We start from the raw sequence: 22266 nt of genomic DNA on the forward strand, positions 1-22266 counted from the left end.
CACAGGTTTGGTAGGTTTCCCTAGGTGGCGGCTGAGCTAGAGGCCAAAATCTACAGGTAGTCACTTTGCTAAAAACAGCTCTGTTTTCTGTGATGTGTCCACGTTGTGTTTTGGGGCATATCCTGTCGCGGGTGCTAGGCCTACCCACACAAGTGAGGTACCATTTTTATCGGGAGACTTGGGGGAACATAGATTAGCAAAACAAGTACTATTGCCCCTTGTCTTTCTCTACATTTTTTCCTTCCAAATATAGGAGTGTGTGTAAAAAAGACATCTATTTGAGAAATTCCCTGTAATTCACGTGCTACTATGGTCACCCCGGAATTCAGAGATGTGCAAATAACCACTGCTCCTCAACACCTTATCTTGTGCCCTTTTTGGAAATGCAAAGGTTTTCTTGATAGCAATTTTTTACTCCTTATATTTCAGCAAATGAATTGCTGTATACCCGGTATAGAATGAAAACGCACTGCATGGTGCAGCTCATTTATTGGCTCTGGGTTCCTCGGGTTCTTGATGAACCTACAAACCCTATATATCCCCGCAACCAGAGGAGTCCAGCAGACGTAACGGTACATTGCTTTCGATAATCTGACATTGCAGGGAAAAGTTACAGAGTAAAACGTAGAGAAAAATTGATGGTTTTTTCACCTCAATTTCAATATTTTTCTTTTTCAGCTGTTATTTTCTGTAGGAAACCCTTGTAGGATCTACACAAATGACCCCTTGCTGAATTCAGAATTTTGTCTACTTTTCAGAAATGTTTAGGTTTCTGGGATCCAGCATTGGTTTCATGACCATTCCTGTCACTGACTGGAAGGAGGCTGAAAGCACAAAAAATTGCACAAATGGGGTATGCCCCAGTAAAATGCCAAAATTGTGTTGAAAAATTGGGTTTTCTGATTCACGTCTGCCTGTTCCTGAAAGCTGGGAAGCTGCTGAGTTTAGCACCGCAAACCCTTTGTTGATGCCATTTTCAGGGGAAAAACCACAAGCCTTCTTCTGCAGCCACTTTTTCAATTTTTTTTGAAAAAAACGAAATTTTCACTGTATTTTGGCCAATTTCTTGGCCTCCTTCAGGGGAACCCACAAAGTCTGGGTACCTCTAGAATCCCTAGGATGTTGGAAAAAAAGGACGCAAATTTGGCTTGGTTAGCTTATGTGGACAAAAAGTTATGAGGGCCTAAGCGCGAACTGCCCCAAATAGGCAAAAAAAGGCCTGGCACAGGAGGGGGAAAAGGCCTGGCAGCGAAGGGGTTAAAGGTGAAGAGTCCTATTCTAATTTTTTCCAATGCTGCAGCCTGTATACAATGCCACATAGTTCCCCTTCTCTTACTTTAAAAAGAGACAAAATGCCTGGGAAGGAAAGATTATTATTTTTTTAAAGATCACTTTTTATTTTTTTGTAGTTACTTTTAATAGCTAAGCCTTTTGTCTACCACATTTGAAAGTAATTCAATATAATTGGCTACATAGTCTGTTGTTTTAAGGCTGCAAAAACTTAACATTTGTGTCCAATGCATCTCTTGGCCTTGCCAAAGTAAGGCAAAGTAAATGTGATTGGGAAGGAACGGCTCTAGAGTCCCCATGCATGGGTGGGACTATTCACTGCGTATGATCATCAATGAAGGTTCCCCTGAGAGAGAACGTTTGTGACCAGAAGGTGCCCATAGACAAACTAAGGTCTGCTGGAAAGGTAGGAGGATAACCAGTAAAGGACATTGTTGGTGAAGCGATTTGTGCTATGCAAAACCAGGTTATAAGTTATATGAGAGATATGTATCAGTATTAATCCTTTGTCCAATGATAAATCTAATGAAAAGGATGTTTGCCATCCCAACTGAATAAAGTTTTGGTATAAAACGTGGCTCCAATTGTGTTTTTGGAACTTTCACATGGACAATGCATGTACCAGACTCATAATGGAGTTAATAATGTGGTACTTACCGTTTTATGTCACTCTTAAATAAGGACATCAAGTTATTTAACTAAGTAGCTAGCTCACTGGTTAGCACCATTAGTTGATAAGTCTTGCTTCTGAATGCTAGCATGGGTATGCGACGAAATAGGGAAAAATTGATTACCCATTATGTTTAATCTGCAGTGCGACCTATATTCCAAGGTGATGACCCTCCTTGTCAATGAAAACACATTTCAAAGAGTTTCTTGGCCGTATTTGTTGAAGCTTTGTCCCCACTTTTGGATAGGATCCCAATTTATTAGTTGGTAATCTAGCCCAAAGCTAAAAGGTGTGTGATAGCTAGAATATCTCCCTAGCTCCACAACACGAGTTCCCACTTCATCTGTTATTCGCACTTGGCTTGAACTTCATATTCCTCACATTCAACTTCACCTGTATAGCCCCCTTAATTGAACTTAATATTCACACTAATGTCGACCCTAACATGGATAATATTACTATTTACAATAAATAAAAAAAACAGTGCTTTTCAGCTGACACAAATGCTTGTGGGAGTATTTGGGGCTAGGATCTTGTAGAATACTCAATATGGGGAAAGACTCTAGTGACTGAGACAAAGGGCTTGATTTTGAGTTTGGCAGACGGGTTACTCTGTCACAAACGTGACTGATATCCCATCCATTTTATTACAAGTGCATTAAATCCTATGGTACTTCTGATAAAGTGGACAGGATATCATTCATGTTTCTGACAGAATACCCATCCGCTGCAGGGTAAATCAGGCCTGAGGTATCTAGGTCATGATATGCACGAGCTGACCTCATAAATTACTCTGTATTGATATACATGCATATATCGGGGAACCTCTGTTAAAGACATATGAATCTGTGGTTAAAATGTGAGACAAGTTGCCAATTATCCTTCCTGGAAGATCCACCATGATCAAGAAGATTATTAAGATCATTTTACCCAAACTTCTATATGTGTTTCAATTGGTACTCCAAGAGATCCTTACACAATTTTTAGGCACACTGACCACTATTTTAAACTTTAATGCATGCTGAGATGTATAAATCTCCCATTAGTTAAGGTGACTGGGCTCTCCCTTAATTCAAGTTCTATTTCTAGGCATATGTAGCCATATGATGGACTTTTAACAAGCGTCAGTGTCTGGATCCACAATTTTGGACTGCATTTGATGAATCACAGCATAGATTTGCAGAAATGTGACTATCAAATGCTCCAGTGACGTCTTCTGTTCTCACAATTATGATATTTTTACTTTTCTGGACAATGTAGAGTGATGGTGACAAGTCGTCCTCAAGTTCCATATCAATAAATCCCTTGAAGATGTTGTCCAATAGACTAGAAGCATAAAGCATTTTAGCAGCTAAATATAAATGTCAACAGTTCAAACATTATATATTTGTAGCTATACCCAGCTTGGACAGCGTAATTGCACTGGAGGGCTGATACTCTCTGCCTCCCTGGTTGCAATCAAGATGAAGACATAGTGCCTATGTTCACCCATGAAAGAGATTTTGCTTAAAAGGATCAGGTGTGAAATTGCCACTTTTAATTGCTATTATATGGTGACTAAATATTGCCAGGTTTTGGAAAGAACTTAATTCCACAGATGCTGGAGCATTGATGAAAGCTTTCAAGGATTTTGTGTTTTTCAACTCATTATGAACTTCTATTAATTTTACCTCTTGAATTTTGGGTAGACCAGCAGATGCATAATAATTGGCTACAATACAGGCTCGCAGCTTGTCCATCATTCTTCTGGCATCGAGTAGGCGCTGAAAAATAAAATAGATGTATATTAGTGTCCGAAATTACAAGTGTGACTATGTTCACTGTAGCCCTGTTTCCATTCAGTAGTAATGGGAGGGAAGGTCAACCCTATATACCTATGAGAGCCTGAGTCATCACTACAGGCTCATTTTGTAGTTGCAGGGTTAATACTCTTAGTAACCAAACTACCAAAGCAATTGACGGAACAAAGATCAACTAGCCAAAGTAATGATATTTTGATGCATATGTAAACCAGAAGAAACGCACATAAGGAGCTCGGTACCCCAGCAATCACCCAGTATAAACAGTGTAACTGAATAATGGTGTCTGTAGACTAAAGTTAACAACTTCAAAAACAATCAGTGGATTGATACGCAGATATACGTATGCCAAACAGTTGCTCATATTTTTGAGTAAATAACAGTGTGTTTGCTGTAATATCATCAGCAGGACAAAACAGTGAGAAGCACCTAGAGGTTCTAAAGTAATAAGAATTTGGGTGAAATGATTACCAAATGCCCAAGAAAGACGTTGAGCGAAAGGCTACTCAACCAGGGAAAAGGAACAAGAGTTACACAATGGCAATTCCAGGGACTAAACCACTGACCATGAAAAGGTACAACAACTGGAAAAAATCTGTAATAGCCAGTGAAAGTAAATACCAACTATGAGCTTATGAAAGGTGCTGTCCACAATATCCTACTTCCATTTTATGATGTTTTCATATCAAGTTATTAGCTCGCACATTTTGCACTTTAAGGGGTTTCAATTTGCCAAAAGCAGGGCATGGGAGAATCCAGGGTGGTGGCTGTCCCTACATAAATTTAATCTTACCTCCATTTTTTCAGCCAACATATTATCACACAATGGAGGGGAGGGACTAGTGGGCGGGCTACAGTCAAAGAATGTTTGAGAACGCTGACATTTATTAACAGCAGTCGCACCACTATGTCAGCCACAAGGCAGATTAAAAACGTACCATGGCATTTAATGACGGGGGCCTTTGCATTATGACACTTAATACCAATGGCTTAAATAATAAATGCAAAACCCAGGCAATCGAAGATTGGGAAAAAAAGTACACTTGCCTGATTTAGCCCTTATTCAGGAGACCCATGTCTAGAAGCTAGGCTCTCTAGAGGTAGCTGTGGATGAAGAGCCAAGGCTTATCTAGGAGACATGCAAAGCTCATGCAATACCACTGTAGTCACACAGCATCTACACACATGAAAGAAAACATTCAGTGTTACAAAAGTAAAGGTACTTTATTTTAGTGAGACAATTACCAAAAAAGTACTAGAGAGGCAATCCTCCAATAGGAGGCAAGTAACACACTAGATATGTACACTAGTAATCAGAAATAGGCATAGAAAGTGTAAGAAAACAATGCAAATAACAGGCAGTGGTGACCCTAAGGGGAGCCCAAACCATATACTAAAAAATGGAATGCAAATGTAGGACTCCCCCCTAGGTAAGTGGAATGTGTAAAGGGGAGATGGGGGAAGCCCCAAAGGTAAGTACCACAGTACCCCCCAGCGACCAAGAAGAAAACAGTAAGTAACTGGAATTTTTACCAAAACCACCCAAAAGGAAGGAAATGAAAAGAGAAGGACTCAACCCAGGAGGGGGAGACACAGGGGACCCTCAGTGACACAGAGAGCCCACTGGAGCAGAGGCAGCACCCACAGGAGCCCCACACGATGGGGAACAGGAGCCAAACAGGATGGGAACACATGAGTTGCAGGAGAGGCCACGCAGCAGAGAGGGGTCCCATGCCGCAGGAGAAGCACACAGAGAGCTGTGTATCGCAGGAAAGAGTGCTGGGGGCTAAGGCTGCAAGGAGCCTGAAGATCCCCTGGAGGAGATGTCAGCAAGCCTTGGTACCTGCAAGACATGCAGTGCATGGGGGTATTGTCCTGCGTGGGAAGGCAAGGGCTTACCTCCAACAAAGTTGGACAGCTGGCAAAGAGGACCAAGAAGACTACCCGGACCACCACCCGCGATGCAGGATCCACGCAGCTCAGGATGAGAGGAGATCCACAAAGCCGGTCATTGTTGCAGTTGGTGCCTGCGGATGCAGGGGAGTGACTCCTTCACTCCAAGGGAGATTCCTTCTTCCTTCATGTGCAGACTGAATACTTGCCGCCCTCAGAGGATGCACAGCCAGGGAAATGTTGCAGAAGCCGGAAGGAGCCGTGGAAACAATGTTGCAAGCAGAGTCTTTGTCGTGGATTCAGATTGTCGGTTCCTGTAGGGTCCAGTTGCGGTTCCAGTGGCTAAAAGTCACAGTAGAGGAGTCCTACTGGAATCTTGCAGTGTAGAGAGACATGCTCTGCATAGACTGTAAAACAGCCCCTCCAAGAAAGTGTTGGCTAGCCCGTGGAAGCTGCAGTTGACTGGAAAAGTATTTGTAGCACAGCCGGACCTACATTGGCTTACTGACATGCTAGCACATCTACACAGTAATCTATTGTGAATGTGTGTTATGTAGTCCATGTAGCTGCCTTACAAATGTCAGCTATAGGAACATTTCCATGAAAAGCCATAGTGGCACCTTTTTTCGAAGTAGAATGTGCTCTAGGAGTAACACATCTCTTTATTTTAGCATGACAAGTCTGTATACATTTAACTATCCATCTAGTTATGCCAGTTTTAGATATTGGACAGTGAAAAGGCTACAAAGAGCTGCTTAGCTTTCCTAAACTCTTTGGTCCTATCCATGTAAAAAAAATGAGTGCTCTTAAAATCAAGAGCGTGGAGAGCTCTTAACATCAAGAGTGTGGAGAGCTCTTTCTGCCAGAGTCAGGTTGTGGAACAAAAACTGGTAACTCAATAGACTGGCTTTATATGGGACTGTGAAACCACTTTAGGAAGGAACTTTGTGCTAGTGTGAAGGACCACCTTGTCTCTGAATGCCTGAGTGATGTGATGGCAACTAAGAAAGCTACCTTCCAAGAAAGGTGTTTAAGGAGACATGAATGAAGTGGCTCAAAAGGAGGGCCCATGAGCCTGGTAAGCACAATGTTGAGGTTCCAGGATGGCGCAGGGCGTACCCTGGGAGGAATGTCCCTTTTAAGGCCTTCCATGAAAGCTTTAATGACTGGGATTCTGAACAAAGAACTAGGTCGTCTGTTCTGTAGATATGCAGCTATAGCTGCGAGATTAAGGCGAATGGAAGTGTAAGCTAGATTTGCTTTTTGTAAGTGGAGGAGATAACAAATGATCTCTTGAACAGTAGCTTTCATGGGGTCAATATGTTTAGGTTGACAGTAGCAAACAAAATGTTTCCATTTTGAAACATAACATGCTCTAGTTGTGGGTCTACGGGCTTCCCTAAGAATGTCCACACATTATGCAGGCCATCCTAAATAATCAAACTCTATAACCTCAGGATCCTTACTGCAAGGCTGAGCAACTTGGGGTCTGGATGTCTGATTTGTACTCTATTTTAAGTGAGAAGTTCCGGTCTGTTGGGGAGCTTCTTGTGGGGGAATACTGATACCTATAGAAGTGTAGTGAACCATGGCTGACGTGCCCAAGTGGGAGCTACAAGGATTATGGTGAGAGATGTTTTCCTGATCCTCAAAACCAGAAATGCAATGAGAGGGAGAGGTGGAAAAGCATAAGCAAATATACCAGAACAGGTTCATCCATAGAGTGTTGTCCTTGGATAGAGGGTGTGGATACCTGCAGGCCAAGCTTTGGCAATTTGTGTTTTCTGCTGTGGAGAAAAGATCTATTGGAGGAGTTTCCCACTTTGCAAAGTATGGGTGAAGGACTTGTGGGTGAAGTTCCCATTTGTGGATTTGATTCTGCATCCTGCTGAGCAAGTCTGCAAAGTCGTTGTCTGTCCCTGGGTGATACTCTGCCACCAGGAGGATGGTGGTGGTGGTGAAGAGCCCATTTCCATATTGTCTGAGAGAATTGGGACAATTAAGACAACCATGCTCTGCCCCCCCCCCCCCCCCATTTTCTCTAGATAATACAGTGTGAGAATACAGTGTCCGTGTGGATAAGACAACCTTATGAAATAGGTGATGAAGAAATGCTTTCAGGGCTAGAAACACTGCTGAAGCTCAAGGCAATTGATATGTATGGATTGGTGACAGATCCAAGAGGCCCTGTACTGTGAAGTCTTGGAAGTGAGCACCCCAACCCAGTGATTCATCAGTGGTCAGACTGGAGGCACAGGCTCCAGAAAAGACCACCCTTTCAAGAGATTGGTGGCGCTCCACCACTGCAGAGAGCGGAGATTATGGCAGTCTAACACTAGATCTTTCAGGTGGCCCTCTGACGGAGACCACTGATGAGACCGCCACTGCAGTAGGGCACGCAGTGGCAATGCAGACACCTTCATCCCTAACAGTCTCATATTGGCCCTGACTCTGTACGTATGATTCTCCCGAAATTGAGGGAGAAGAGATTTTAACAGTCTGGGTTGAGGTATGCTAACCCTAACACTGCTTTGAGAATGGCTCCAAAATACAGCTGTACCTGAAGAGATTGAAGGTGGGTCTTGGAGAAGTTCAGAATAAAACCCAGGAGATCCACTGTCAGAGTGTGATTTTGGCACTGTTGTAAGGTACAGACTTTGATGAGCCAGTCGTCCAGACAAGGAAGAACGTGGATATTCTGCCTTCTGAGGTGTGCAGCCACCACCGCTAAACACTTTTTGAAGACTCTGGGAGTAGCAGTGACCCCGAAAGGCAGAACCTTGAACTGGTAATGATTGCCTGCAATCACGATTCATAAGTATTCTTGGTGTGCAGGGAGGATGGGAATATGAACATTAGTGTCCAATAGATCTAGATCTGTCATAAAGTCACCTGGTTGTAGAAGTGGAATAACATCTTGAAGAATTACCATGTGAAAGTGCTCTAACAGGATGTATTGATTTAGGGGTATGAGGTCAAGAATAGGCCTGAAAGAACTGTCCTTTTTTTGGAAATTAGGAAATATAGGGAGTATACTCCCAACCCTTGGTGTTGCAATGGAACAGGCTCTATGGTCCCTTTGAGAAGAAGAGATTGGATCTCTTGTTTGAGAAGAGTGAGGTGTTCCTGAGATAGTCTGTGGGTGCAAGGGAGAATACTGAGAGGGGTGGTGATGAGATCCGGGCAATAACCATTTTGTATAATGGAGGACCCATTGGTCCGTGGTGATGTTGACCCAATGCGGAAAAAAAAAATGCATCTTTTCCCAAACAGGTGTGGGATGAGTGGGGGTCAGGGGGTGGGGAAGATTGGGGCAGTCCCTGCTTCCCAGTGAATGAAGAGCCTCGGATGGCAGTGCTCTTACCTCGTCTCTTAATATTGTTGCCTCTAAAGGAACCCCTGTAGAAATCTCTAGAGTGGAAGGCATGAGGCTGTCTGGAGTGTGATGTAAAAATTTAAGAGGATGTTGGTTTGGGGAACCTCTAAAAACCGGGGGACAAAAAGTGCCCCTCTGTGTTGGGGATTGGAGGGCACCCATGGCCTTTCCTGTGTCTGTATCCTTCTTGAACTCTGTAAGGGTAGTGTCCACTTGAGGCCCAAAAAGGTGCTTCTTGTGGAAGGGCATATTAAAAACCCCTTGCTGTACCTTTAATTTGAAAAAGGAGAAGCTAAAGCAAGCATGCCTTCTGAGAAGGACACTACTATTAATGCTATGTGCAGCTGTGTCTGCGGCATCCAGGGCACAAAGAATTGAGTTGTTAGAAATTGTGTGCCCCACAACAATTATTTACTGCCCTCTTTTCTGATGCTCATCTGGTAGAAATTGGAGGAGCTCCTCCACTTAATCCCAGGGAGCTCGGACATTTCTGTCCACTAATGCTTCAGAGTTGGTGATACGCCAATGACAGGCAGCTTGCGCAGCACCTATTTTGTGTGCAGCATCAATTTTCTTACTCTCCTTCTCTGGTGGAGGGGAGTCCCCAGTGGCCTGGCTGTTTACACGTTTATGCGCTGTGGTGGCAATAATTGAGTTAGGAGGGACTTTAGATCTAATATGTATTTGGTCAGAGGGAACTGGTTTGTATTTTTTGTCAACTCTAGGGGTGATAACCCTAGAGCGGACAAGTTCCTTACCAATTTCATCAGCGTGACGAAGCATGCCAGAGAACATCAGGTGGAACTGAATATACCTGTGTGTAGAGGTTAGTGTATTAAAAGGAAGTTCTGCTTGATAGGGTCCTTGTGTAACTCTGCATTATGGAATGCAGCTGCTTGTGCCACTACTTGTTGGTAAGAAGTAGTGTCCTCTGGTAGTGAGGGGTGTGCACTGTAGAAGTCTGGGCCGTTCAAAGGGATGGGGTCAGGATCATAAATGTCCCAGGGATCTGGATCATTTTGAAGCCCATCAAAATCTTTCCCATTAAATAAAGGGGATCCCTGAGGAGTGTAATCCCCTGTGTATATGAAGCAGAATGAGGAGGAGAGGGAGGTGGAAGACAAGTAGGGAGTGGAGGAGGTGGAGAAAGAGGTGGTGGAAAAGGCCTTCGAGGTGGGCTGGTGGTCTTGTCCCTGGTTTTCCTCTTCTGAGGTATAGGAGTGTCCAAAGCTTCAGGACAAGAACGCTTCCTCTTCAAAAGTACAGGAGGTAAAGTGATAAGGCGTCCTGTACCCTCCTGAATTTGAAGGCAGCACTGACAAGCATACAGGGTCTCCAATATAAGCGACAAAGGCATAAAGAACAAATGATGGACAGAATGCTGAACAATGCCAACATTCACCGCAGTCACAAACGGCCAATATGGGCTACATAAGAGAAGGGGCAGCAGAAGACTGGATGGAGTGGTTTGAAGACTTTGGTTCAGCACCGAACATTTTAGTCAGTGCGATTTTATCAGCTCGAAGTGGAGGATGTAGGTATTCTGCTCAGAGCTGAGGCTCAGATCGAAACAGAAACAACCTCTTGGTCTGATGTGAAGAAGGTCCAAGCTGATTGCTTGGTCTTGGCTGATGTTTTCGGAGTAGGGTTGAAAGACAGGGCAACCAAAACAGTTTTTCGGTTCCTACCATGGCCTGGTGGGAGTGGCGGACCAGCAACCTCTAGAAGGGGCCTAAGTCTTTGGGCGAGCAGGAGGGGTGACTATACTCACAAGTTGCGCAAATGTGATTTTGTGGCTCTCAATAATCAACTGGATGTCAGTCAGAAGAGTCCTGGATGGAAAGGGCCTCCTCCCTCCAGTGCAGGTCCCTCCTGTGCGTATTCCTCCCAAAGATGTAAGGGGTGTCATCTGTAGTTTTGAGCGCCATTTCCAACTGACGCTCCCTTCGGTCCTGAAGAGCCTCCTTCCATCAGAATGATCTGCTGTCGTCGCAGGTAGCCTCTTGATTGGGGGAGAGGCAGAGGTTACAAACCAAATGGTGATCGGTGTGGGGAAATTTAGCATGGAACTGAGGGCAGAAACATAATGGAGTCCATTCCATCAGTTTGGCATATCTGTCTGTGACGCATGGTAAAGTAGGTGCTAGTTGGGATACGATGCCCCAAAGGGCGCACCATCTGTACCCGGACCGACAATTCGAAGCGAGCGAGAACGGCAGAAATGGTGAGCAAAAACAATACCATCGAAAGAAGGAAAGATTTCAAACCGGAGCAAGTTGAAAGACGGAGAGAAGACTCATATCCGAGCCCAATGGCGGAGAGAAAACAATCTAACAAAGGAGTCCATGCTGATGCGCACTGTCACAGAGAGAAGGAGTCACTTGATCGTGCAACTCTGAACACTTCTTCAAAGAAAAACAACTTGCATCATCTCAGAACCAACACTATATGACAAGAGTATGCTGAACGTGTATCTACAGCCACACATGCCATTGAACATATGCCAATTGTGGATACACCAATGTTGCCATGTTTAGAGGGAGAAACACATGCACTTTAGCACTGGTTAGCAATGGTAAAGTGCTTAGAGTCCTAAGGACAACAAAAAGAAACAGCAACAAAACAGGAAGTAAAAGGCAAAGGAATCTGGGGTAAGACCACCCTAAGGATGCCAAGTATAACACCCCTATCCTTTAGAGAACTGCTCCTTAAAATTCAGGACACCCATTCAGCCCAAAAAAAGAAAAATCAACACTGTGGCCTTAGATGCAACATTTTTGCACACTTTGGGAGGAACTCTGAAACAGTACGAGCGGCAGAGGTCACTATGTAGCCACACAGAGGCCATTCATAATCTGCACACAGAGGTATGCCGGCTGAAGACCACCCAACTCCATGCAAGGGCTGAAGACGCCAAAAGCCAGTGCAGGTGCAACAATATATGCCTAGAAGGTGAATCTGAAAAGGCAGAGGGTGCAGAGGCAGAGCACTTTGTGGAAGATCTTGTGCGTTGCATGGTAAAACTGGAGGGCCTCCCCACCCACTTGGGGGTTGAACAAGCACACTGGGTCCCTAGGATCCCACTGAAGACAGTGCCAGGCCAAGATCTCTCCTGGCCTCCATCCTCAACTTCAGAGACCGGGATGTAGTTCTCAAGGCAGCCGCCTGCAAAGCCCCTGCACTTAAAAAATCACGCAATCATGATTTTCCCAGATTACACCCAAGAAGTCCAGGGACAGAGTAGGTCCTTAAATAGGGTAAAGGGGGAACTCAAGAGGCTAAACCTGCAGTACATGTTGATCTTCCCGGTGCACCCGTAGGTACTTTTGGGTCTGGGGGCTCCTAGTTCTTCAGTGCCTCAGAGGAGGCTTGCGAGTGTCTTGAAGGCTGGGGACCGGTAGAGAACAGACAGTGAAGAAGGGGACGCACATCACAGACAGAGCTGGGCACCAGGGTACGACGAGCAGGGATGCCGTAGTCACAGACTAATGAAGAAGCAGCTAACCACCCGCAGACTCCCTGATCAAACATTGGAACCTATGGCACTGGGGGCAAGCTGCTGAAAACCAATTGGCTGGTGCCAGAGGAGGCATGGACGACTGAGGAGGACAACACACCTACTACCTGAGACACTCCTTTACTTGGGCGATGGGAGAAGACCTGGAACCTAAAAATTAATGTTAAGGTTTAGTACGGTTAATAAGTGGGCTACAGGCACCACAAGCATTGGAGAAGTGGGCAGTTTTGAACATGGAGTTAAAGGCTGTAGGGAGTGGGGGGGGTTCTATTGGAACATGGGGACCAGACATGTTCGAAGGACTCACATGCATTGACAGACTGGTGAGGGACCCACGGACATATTCACAATAAGCAACACACGCCAACTGTAGGAAAGTGGAGTTGCAGGAAGTTGGCTCTGTATATACTATCTCAAAGTGAGAGATAGTGCGCACTGAGTCCAAGGGTTCCCCTTAGAGGATGATAGTGGCAAAATTAGATAATACCAATGCTCTATTTTGTGGTAGTGTGGTTGAGCAGTAGGCTTATCAGAGGGTAGTGTTAAGCATTTGTTGTACACACACAGGCAATAAATGAGGAACACACACTCAAAGACAATTCCAGGCCAATAGGTTTTTATATAGAAAAATATATTTTCTTAGTTTATTTTAAGAACCACAAGATTTAAATTTGAGTTAAGTACATAAATGGTAAGGTACTTCACACAGGTAAGTATGGAACTTTGAATTAAAACAGTAGTATGCACAGTTTAGGCAAAAATGGCAATAAGCTATTTTAAAAGTGGCCACTGCAAAAATCCACAGTTCCTGGGGGCGGTAAGTAATAGTTAGGTTCTCAGGTAAGTAGAGCACTTACAAGTTCAGTCTCCTGGTCAGCCTACCGTTGGGGATTCATGGCAACCCCAAACCCTCAGCACCAGCAACACAGGGTCTGTCAGATGCAGAAGTCAAAGGAGGGCCCAAATAACTGGTGCCTATGGAGAACAGGGGTGCTCCGGTTCCACTCTGCTAGCAGGTAAGTACTTGCGTCCTCAGGGAGCTGACCAGGGTGGTTTTGTAGCGCACTGAGGGGGGGGGGGGGGGCGACACTGGCACACACAATACACCCTCAGCGGCACAGGGGCGCCCGGGTGTAGTGTGCAAAGTAGGTGACAGGTTTGGCATTGAAAGCAATGGAGGGACCCGGGGGTCACTCTGGCGATGCAGGCAGGGCACAGGGGGGCCTTCTCTGGCCAGCCACCGACTGGGCTAGGATGAGGGCCGCCTGCTGGTCACTCCTGCACTAGTAGGTGGTTCCTCTCAGTCCTGGGGGCTGCGGGTGCAGTGCCTGGTCCAGGCGTCTGGTTCCTCTGTTACCAGGCAGTCGCGGTCAGTGGGAGTTTCTGGATCCTCTTTGCAGGCGTTGCTGTGGGGGTTCAGGGAGGTCGACACAGAGTGTCCATGTCGCTGGAGTCACCTGGGGTCCTCTCTGCAGTGTTGGTTCTCCTGAACTCAAGCCGAGGGCGTTGGTGCAGAGTATGAAGACCTTTTAAAGTTGGTTTCTTGTTGCTGTTTTTGAACAGAGCAGCTGTCCTCAGGAGGTTCTTAGTCCTTTAGGTGCAGGTCAGCCCTCAGAGGTCGCTGGTCCTGCTGGATGTGTCGCTGTGCAGGTTCTCCAAGTCTGGAAACAGGCCGCTAGGGCTGGGGCCAAGTCAGTTGTCGTCTCCGTCGTCTCTGTGGGGCTTTCAGGTCAGCAGTCCTTCTTTCTTCAGGCTGCAGGAATCTGATTTCCTGGGTTTAGCGTCACTCCTAAATACTCAATTTAGGGGTGTGTTTAGGTCTGGGGAGGCAGTAGCCAATGGCTACTCTCCTAGAGGGTGGCTACACACCCTCTTTGTGCCTCCTTCCTGTGGGGAGGGGGGGGGGGGGGGCACATCCCTATTGGGGGAATCCTCCAAAACAAGATGGAGGTTTTCTTAAGGCAGGGGTCATCTCAGCTCAGGACACCTTAGGGGCTGTCCTGACTGGTGGGTGACTCCTCCTTGTTTTTCTTATTATCTCCTCCAGACTTGCCGCCAAAAGTGGGGGCAGTGGCCGGAGGGGCGGGCATCTTCACTAGCTGGAGTGCCCTGGGGCGCTGTAACACCAGGCTTGAGCCTTTGAGGCTCACCGCCAGGTGTTACAGTTCCTGCAGTGGGAGGTGAGAAGCACCTCCACCCAGTGCAGGTTTTGTTCCTGGCCACAGAGTGATAAAGGCACTCACCCCATATGGCCAGAAACCAGTCTGGATGTGGCAGGTCAGCCTAACACTAGCATTTGGACTGGTATACAGGGGGCATCTCTAAGATGCCCTCTTTGTGCATTTTTCAATAAATCCCACACTGGCATCAGTGTGGATTTATTGTGATGAGAAGTTTGATACCAAACTTCCCAGTATTCAGTGTAGCCATTATGGAACTGTGGAGTTCGTGTTTGACAGTCTCCCAAGACCATATACTCTTTATGGCTACCCTGCACTTATAATGTCTAAGATTTGGATTATACAATGTAGGGGCATAGTGCACCCTGCCTTAGGGCTGTAAGACCTGCTATAGGGGTGACTTACCCAAGCCACAGGCCATCCACAGGCTTACCCAGCCAAACAACTGCCATCACCTTTGTGAAAACCCAGGGTGCTGAAGTAAGTCCAAACGGAAGGACCGCAAACTGTTAATGTTGCGATCCGACCACAAAACGGAGATACTTTCTGTGCGACTTGATTACGGGAACATGAAAGTACGCGTCCTGCAAGTCGACAGACACCATCCAGTCTCCTTCGTTCAACGCCAATCGTACCTGTGCTAGGGTCAGCATTTTGAATTTTTCCTGCTTGAGGAACAATTTCAAAATCCTCAAGTCTAGGATCGGCCGCAACCGACCGTCCACTTTGGGAATCAGGAAATATCTTGAGTAACACCCCTGACCCCTTTCCTGCAACGGCACCAACTCTATAGCGCCCTTTGCCAACATGGTTACAACCTCCTGTTGCAACAACAGAAGATGGTCTTCTGAACAAAAGGAGGGACGGGGGAAAGGGAGGAGGAAACTCCTGAAAGGGGAGAGCATAGCCCTTTTCCACAATTCCTAGCACCCACGAGTCTGTTGTAATTGACCTCCATTTCTGTAGAAAAAGACTCAATCTTCCCCCTACAGGAGAAGTATGGATGATAGTGGGGACAACTAAGGCTGCTTCTGCTGTTGTCCACCAGAGGAGGATGAAGAAGAAGAGAGCTGCTGGGCTGGACCTCTAGCCCTACCCCTACCCCGCCCTCTGAAGGCACGATAGGGCGGATTGGCAGGTTGCTGGGCATAAGATTGGGACCTTGGAAAGGCAGAGCCTCTAACAAATCCTCGGAACCTACGAAAAGGTCTGTACGATGTAGTAGAACGGGCCTGCAAACCCAGGGACTTCGCTGTAGCCCGACAGTCCTTAAACCGTTCAAGGGCAGAGTCTGCCTTGTCCCCAAACAGCTTTTCCCCATCAAACGGAAGGTCCATTAAAGTGGATTGTACATCTGATGAGAAACCCGAAGATCTTAACCAGGCATGCCTTCTCGTAGCCACCGATGTTCCCATGGCCCTGGCAATAGAATCCGTGGTATCCAGGCCAGATTGTATAATCTGCTGTGCAGCAGCTTGTGCGTCTAAGAAAAGGGATCCAAAAGATTTTTGCATTTCCTGTGGCAGATCTTTTGCCATCACCTTAGCAGAGTCCATTAGGGCATGGATGTATCTGCCTAGCACACAGGTGGAATTGGTAGCTTTTAGGGCCATGCTGCAAGAGGAGAAATTTTTCTTCGAGGCCTGCTCCATCCTCTTAGATTCTCTGTCCGTTGGAACACCTGGGAATGTACCGGGGGCAGACTTTACAGAACATGATGCCTGAACCACCAAGCTCTCCGGAGTCGGGTGACGAGACAGAAAAACTGGATCTCCTGGGGCACTTCTATGCCTCCTCGCCACTGCCCTGTTCACAGCAGGAGATGTAACCGGCTTTCTCCATAGGTCCAAAATAGGCTCCGTCAAAGCCTCATTAAAAGGCAGCAAAGGGTCAGCATTGGAGGAAAATGTATGAAGAACCTCTGTGAGAATGTTAGTCTTTACTTCCGCAGTGGACAAAGGCAAATCCAGATAATCAGCTGCCTTCCTCACCACCGCATGGAAGGAGGCGGCCTCCTCAGTAAACTCCCCCGGAGACGCAATGTCCCACTCCGGGAAAGTATCCAAACCACTTGCAGTGGCAAGTCCCTGGAAGTCATCTCACCTTCCTCAAGCCTTCTGTATTCCTCTTCCTCCAGAAGTCTTAATGCCTTCCTCCGAGATCTAAGATGAGTTTCCAGAGCCGGCGTCGACAAGGAATCCATTGACGCCGACGATCTCGAACCCTGAACCGGTTCAGGAAGGCTCCTAGATTCAACTGGCGTCGGAGCCGGCGCCGACCCGAAGTCGGCAGATGACCTTCTCGAAGCCGAAGGGACGGAAGGAGATGGAGCCGGTCTGGAAGAGGCCATCAATGACGCCGGATGGCGCGGAGAAGGAGTCGGTTGAGCAGCCGACGGATCCACGGTCCCAGGCGAAGGACTCCTACCAGGGGAGACCCCTGGCGCCGAACCACCAGTCTCTGTAGGGCAGAAGGGCATAAATGGAGCAGCCCTGTACGACGCCGGCGAGCCCAAATTGAATGCCAATGGCCCTGTGGGACCCGCCGGTGCACCAGCTGGGGCCATGGATTGAAAAACAGCATACATCGCATTCAAAAATGCGTCCGGATCCGTCCCTGGAGTCGGGAAAGCCGGGTACTGCTGTGTAGATGTCTGCTGAACATCAGGATCCCACTGCGCCGTTGAAAGGTGAGGACAACCTTGAGTGACCTCATAAACTGAAGGCGCCGGCGACAACCCGGGACTCTCCGGCTGAGGTGTGACAGTAGGACTCATCTCCCACGTCTTCTGGCGCCGTGATGAACGAGACCTCGACCTCGATCGACTCCTCGATCGGCTCCGCTCCGAACAGCGCCGAGAGTCATGATGGCACTGAGAGTCATGATGACTTTGCTTCTTATGTTTTTTAGGAGAAGCATGGGAGGAAACCTTCTTGTGTTCCTTCTTCTTTGCCTTGGCTAAGAAGAGCTTCGCCTCGCGTTCCTTCAGAGCTTTCGGATTCATGCTCTGGCACGAAGAACAACCTTCCACATCATGTTCGGAGCTTAAACACCAAATACAGTCCAAATGGGGGTCGGTTGCTGACATCCGACCCCCACATTGCCTACACGGCTTAAAACCGGACTTCTTCGGAGGTGACATTGTAACTTCAAGAAATCGTTACAGTTACCAACGGGCCAGGAAGAAAAACCGTTGGCGTCGAAGCACGAAAAAAAGGAAAACTGACGTCAGTACGTCGACGAGGACCTCTTATAGGCACGTTGACGTCAGACGGAGTCACGTGGAGCCGTGCCATTATGACGTCCTCGTCGACGCAGACAGCTAGGAAGAAGACTTTCCGTCGGATGCTGGCGCAAGGATCGAATTCATAAGGTGAGGAATCCACAGGTAGTTGTATCCATCAGAAGTGGTCCTTTAGATGCACACTAATAAATTCCTTGCTCAGTCGTTGTAGAGTGGTGCAGAGCAGTCATGCTTTACTAGAAGAACGTGTTAGCAATTTAGAGCACCAATATAGACAATAAGTAAAAGACAATGCGAAAGAAAATCAGGCACCAATTTTTTAAAATAGAGCCAAATTTTATATAAATTTAGACACCAAAACTATCACAATTGGATCAATATAACCAGAGTTGCGGATTTTAGAAGGAAAAATAGATCAGTGCAATTCAATGCTGCAAAGCTTTAATGTTGTGGTTAATGAAGAAGACATCTAGTGACAATTGGTCATTTGTAGGTCGAGTCCAGCAGAAACCCCTGGGGGTTAAGGTGATGCAGGACCCAGAAACAAGGCACAACACAGAGTTGAATTTTGCTTGGCTCATAGGGCCCGGGTGCAGAGTTGTCCTGGCTGTCCTTGGTACTGAAGCGGGAACTGCAGGAGTGTTGCTTTTACCACTTAGTGCTGGGAAGGAAACCAATATAAAAACTCAAAGGGGCCAATGAGGTGGGTGGTTGAAGATGCTGCAGAGTTCCCTCGAGGTGCAGCAAGGGCAGTGGTAGCCGGACTGGCAACCAACAAGTCTTGACAGCGACAAACACAGCATATGCTTATTTTGACGTCCTGGAGTTCGGGGGGAAAATAGTAAGCACCTGAAACTTACTGGAGTTCAGGACTACATTTCCTACAATGCACTATAGACCATTTACTTTTGGGCGATCCCTCTGCGGGTCCGATGACCAGTGGTTCTTTGGTTCGGGAGTGTGCTTTAGCATCCCAGTAGCAGGGGCCTAGTACCTGTAGACCAAGGAGTTCTGGTGTTGCCTTTGGTGCTCAGAAAAGTTCCTCTTGCTTTTGGAACTGGTCTGGGGCAAGTCGCAGTTCTCCAGTTGCCACAGGTGGAGGGTATTGTGCCTTTCTTTGCTTTGCGCACATCCTGAAGTCGCAGACTCTGTCTCTTCTTTGTCCTCTGTTGCAAGTCAAATAAGATCTGAGGTTCTGGTGCCAGGGGTGCCTCTTAACTCTTAGATATAGGGGTGTTAATTTAGGGGTGTTAATTTTCCCACATGCCTGGGTGCACATGTGCCTGGTGACAAGGGGATGGCCTGTCCTACTTTTGGAGTCAGCCTGACTGCATATCAGAGGCGGTGTGGTTTTTGAAGATCACCATCTTGAAGTATCACTCTACTAGCCATCCTGTCAGGGAGAGAGGACACACCTCCCACCCAGGCAGGCCTTTGTTTGTGACTCCTGGGAGTGTTCTCACCTCCTGGCAGGGGGTCAGAGGATCCTGTCTTGGTGGCAGCACCTGCAGGCTGCCAGCCACAGCACAGGAAATGCTGGGGCAACCAGGTGGGCAACCTCTAAGGTAGCCATCTGGGTGCATGTCACATTAAATCTGACTTTGGAATAAAGTAGTTTGATACAAACAGGACACATTTCAGCAGGGCAATAAGGGAGTTGGCGACCTTGGGATGCCCAGGTACCACCCCATTTTATTCAATGGCCCCCATGACCACTTATAGTAGCCCTTAATAGAAAGAGACTACTATTGGGACATATAAGCCTACACTTCTATGTCCACACCTTTAATATAATGCACCCTGCCTCCTGGGCACTCGAGGCCTACATTAGGCGTGACTAGCATATATTAAAAGTTGTGCTTTGACCTTACCACACATGGTGAAGACAAAGTCAAGCTGGAGCAGTTTGCACTGTTCCTGCAGTCTGCAGTGGCAGGCCTGTTGTCATTTTTTTACTTGGGTCACTCAGGGTATCACATACAGTGCTTTTGGTCAAGGTGACCCCTGTAACTCCCATGCCCTGGGTACCACTGGTGCCATTCACAGGGGATGTGTAAATCCTTGCCAAATGGGGATACCAATTCACATACATCATATGCAGGGAGCGAGTACCGGCACAGGCGGGATGGGAGTGCTCGCTACGCTGGTAACAGGAGGGGTTCAAGTATCTGTGGAGGGGTTGAAATATCTGTGCATATTATATAATGTTAGACTAGGCGGAGTTTCACAAACACAACTTAAGGAAGGTCCTTCAGGACTACAAAATGGACAAGCCACACGTGGTACCTGTGAGTGAAGATCCTAATAAAAAAAAAAAATCTTCAAGATTTCTAGTTCTCACGATCCACCACAATTAAGATTCAGGGTACAGAGAGGAAAGGACAACCCTCCAATATTTGTAGTAGTTTAGGTCACTTGGGAGGATGAAGGTATTCTTATGTTGTAGTGTCTCACTCCTCATCATTGTAATATACATATTTCACATGAACCAGGCCCCCTCGTATGCGGAAGTCAGACACTGATAAATGACTGAGGATGTGCAGAAAGCCCAGTCCGTTACTGCACACATTGTGGGGATGCCAGAGGGTTTGAGACTATTGAAAGTCTTAAGTCGCCAACTCTCAAAGGTCATCAGGAAGACAGTAACGCTGGGACCTGCACTGGCAGCACTAGGAATACGGGGAAAACAGACATTGCCTAAATACACTCTGATGCTAAATAACATGGCCCTTATGGTTGCTGGGAGAGACATAGTGCAGCTATCGGGTAGTAGGAATACTCCCACGGTAGAGCAATAGACAGCCAAACTAGACTGGTGTTTGCAAGCTGAGAACTCAGTATATAAGGCCAGAGGCTGGTCGAGGAAATTTGGGAAGATATGGGGCCCACGGCAGGAACCCACGGGAAATGGAGTAACTCCCCCTTCAACAGGAAAAACATGGAGAGGCCTCAGCCGGCAGGAGTATGGGACGTGGACTGTGTAGCATGATAAATCTCCTGAACACCGAAAACTCAGGCAGTGAGTGGGTACTGGTTTGACTATTCAAAGTTACCTATGAATTGGTGTATTGTGACCAAAGTCACTGTGACTAAGTAGAAAAACCACAAAGTACGCCGCAAGTCTGAAGTCAAAGAAATCGCCTCTCAAATGTTGAGTATGCACGTGGTCTATGGTTAACATGCACAAAGAAAAAAAATACATATAAGACAAGTGTGCGGTAATCCCACTACCGATGTGCTACTGTTCGCTCTTACAGGAGGCAAGACGACTCCGCGCTTCTGGCCTTGTGCCTTTCTATACTTTCTTGAGGGGAAACGGTGTTGGCAGGTGTTTCCTCCCATTTTGGATGGGTGCATTTCTGTAGTTTGCCCATTTCAATATGGCACGGATTCTTCTGCCATGGGGTTATTTTCTCTATGATTGGTTACCCTACTTCCACGTTTATGACTTACTTTCAAATATGCCTTCGGGCACGGAAGGTGATCCCACTACCACTGTGTTATTGTTGGCTCTCTTAAGAGGTAAGATGTTTGCGTTTTTGGCTTTTTGCCCTTCTACACTCACTTTTTGGTTGCTAGTCTTTGACTATGGTATATTCCTTTTGACAGATTTAGGAAGGGCTTATCAAGGTTCCCACAAAAGCACTTGGTTTAACTTGGAACCATGCTTTTGAACTCATCAGGTACGCTACATTGCTTGCCATTTCTTTTTTTTTTTTTTACTATACGGCCCCAATTTATGAGTCCCGCTTTTAATTTATTTTGTTAATTTTGTGCACTGGCGCTCTCCAAAAATTGTTTGCAGGGCCCTAGAAGATAAAAAGAAGTACCTCAGTCATGTTGGGAGCAGCGGACGGGCACTGATTAAGTTGAATCAATCAGTGCATGGTCCCTGCTCCACAGACAGGAGCTGAAATTATGCTATGCCTGTAGTGACCAATTACGAGGCTGTAAAGATGAGTGCCATGTAAGCTAACACATGGTAAACAAAGTGCGGGCTCTAAACCCACTGTAAGATTACAACAGTCTTGAAGAGACAGCGCATGCAATATCTAGCCAAGACTCAACCAGTGGGAAGCCTTGAACTAAATTTTAGTTTACATTTCACAACTCAGCGCTTTGACACTATGAAATAGGATATCATCTATTTTTGTTTTTTTCAACCATACTGCACGGTTGGGCTTGTAGGTGTTTTTCCCCCCAAACAGTTTCACCATGGACGCAAAATGCCACCATACACAGTGCTGTTTGCTAAAATTACAGAATTGGCCATTTGTCAAGTATGTTTTAAAATTTG

At 46.5% G+C, this 22266-nt stretch overlaps 1 protein-coding gene across 2 annotated transcripts in view; it reads right to left on the reverse strand.

Moving 5' to 3' along the window:
• Positions 1 to 22266, reverse strand: part of YEATS2 (YEATS domain containing 2) — a 1667962-nt gene that overhangs the window by 1527051 nt on the left and 118645 nt on the right. For both annotated transcript variants that reach the window (XM_069213699.1, XM_069213698.1), the window contains exon 4: positions 3631 to 3723. In XM_069213699.1, coding sequence (XP_069069800.1) covers positions 3631 to 3723 — 93 coding nt within the window. The remainder of the gene's footprint in view (positions 1 to 3630; positions 3724 to 22266) is intronic.

This window comes from Pleurodeles waltl, chromosome 11, assembly GCF_031143425.1.
Source record: "Pleurodeles waltl isolate 20211129_DDA chromosome 11, aPleWal1.hap1.20221129, whole genome shotgun sequence".
In the NCBI taxonomy this organism is placed as follows: domain Eukaryota; kingdom Metazoa; phylum Chordata; class Amphibia; order Caudata; family Salamandridae; genus Pleurodeles; species Pleurodeles waltl.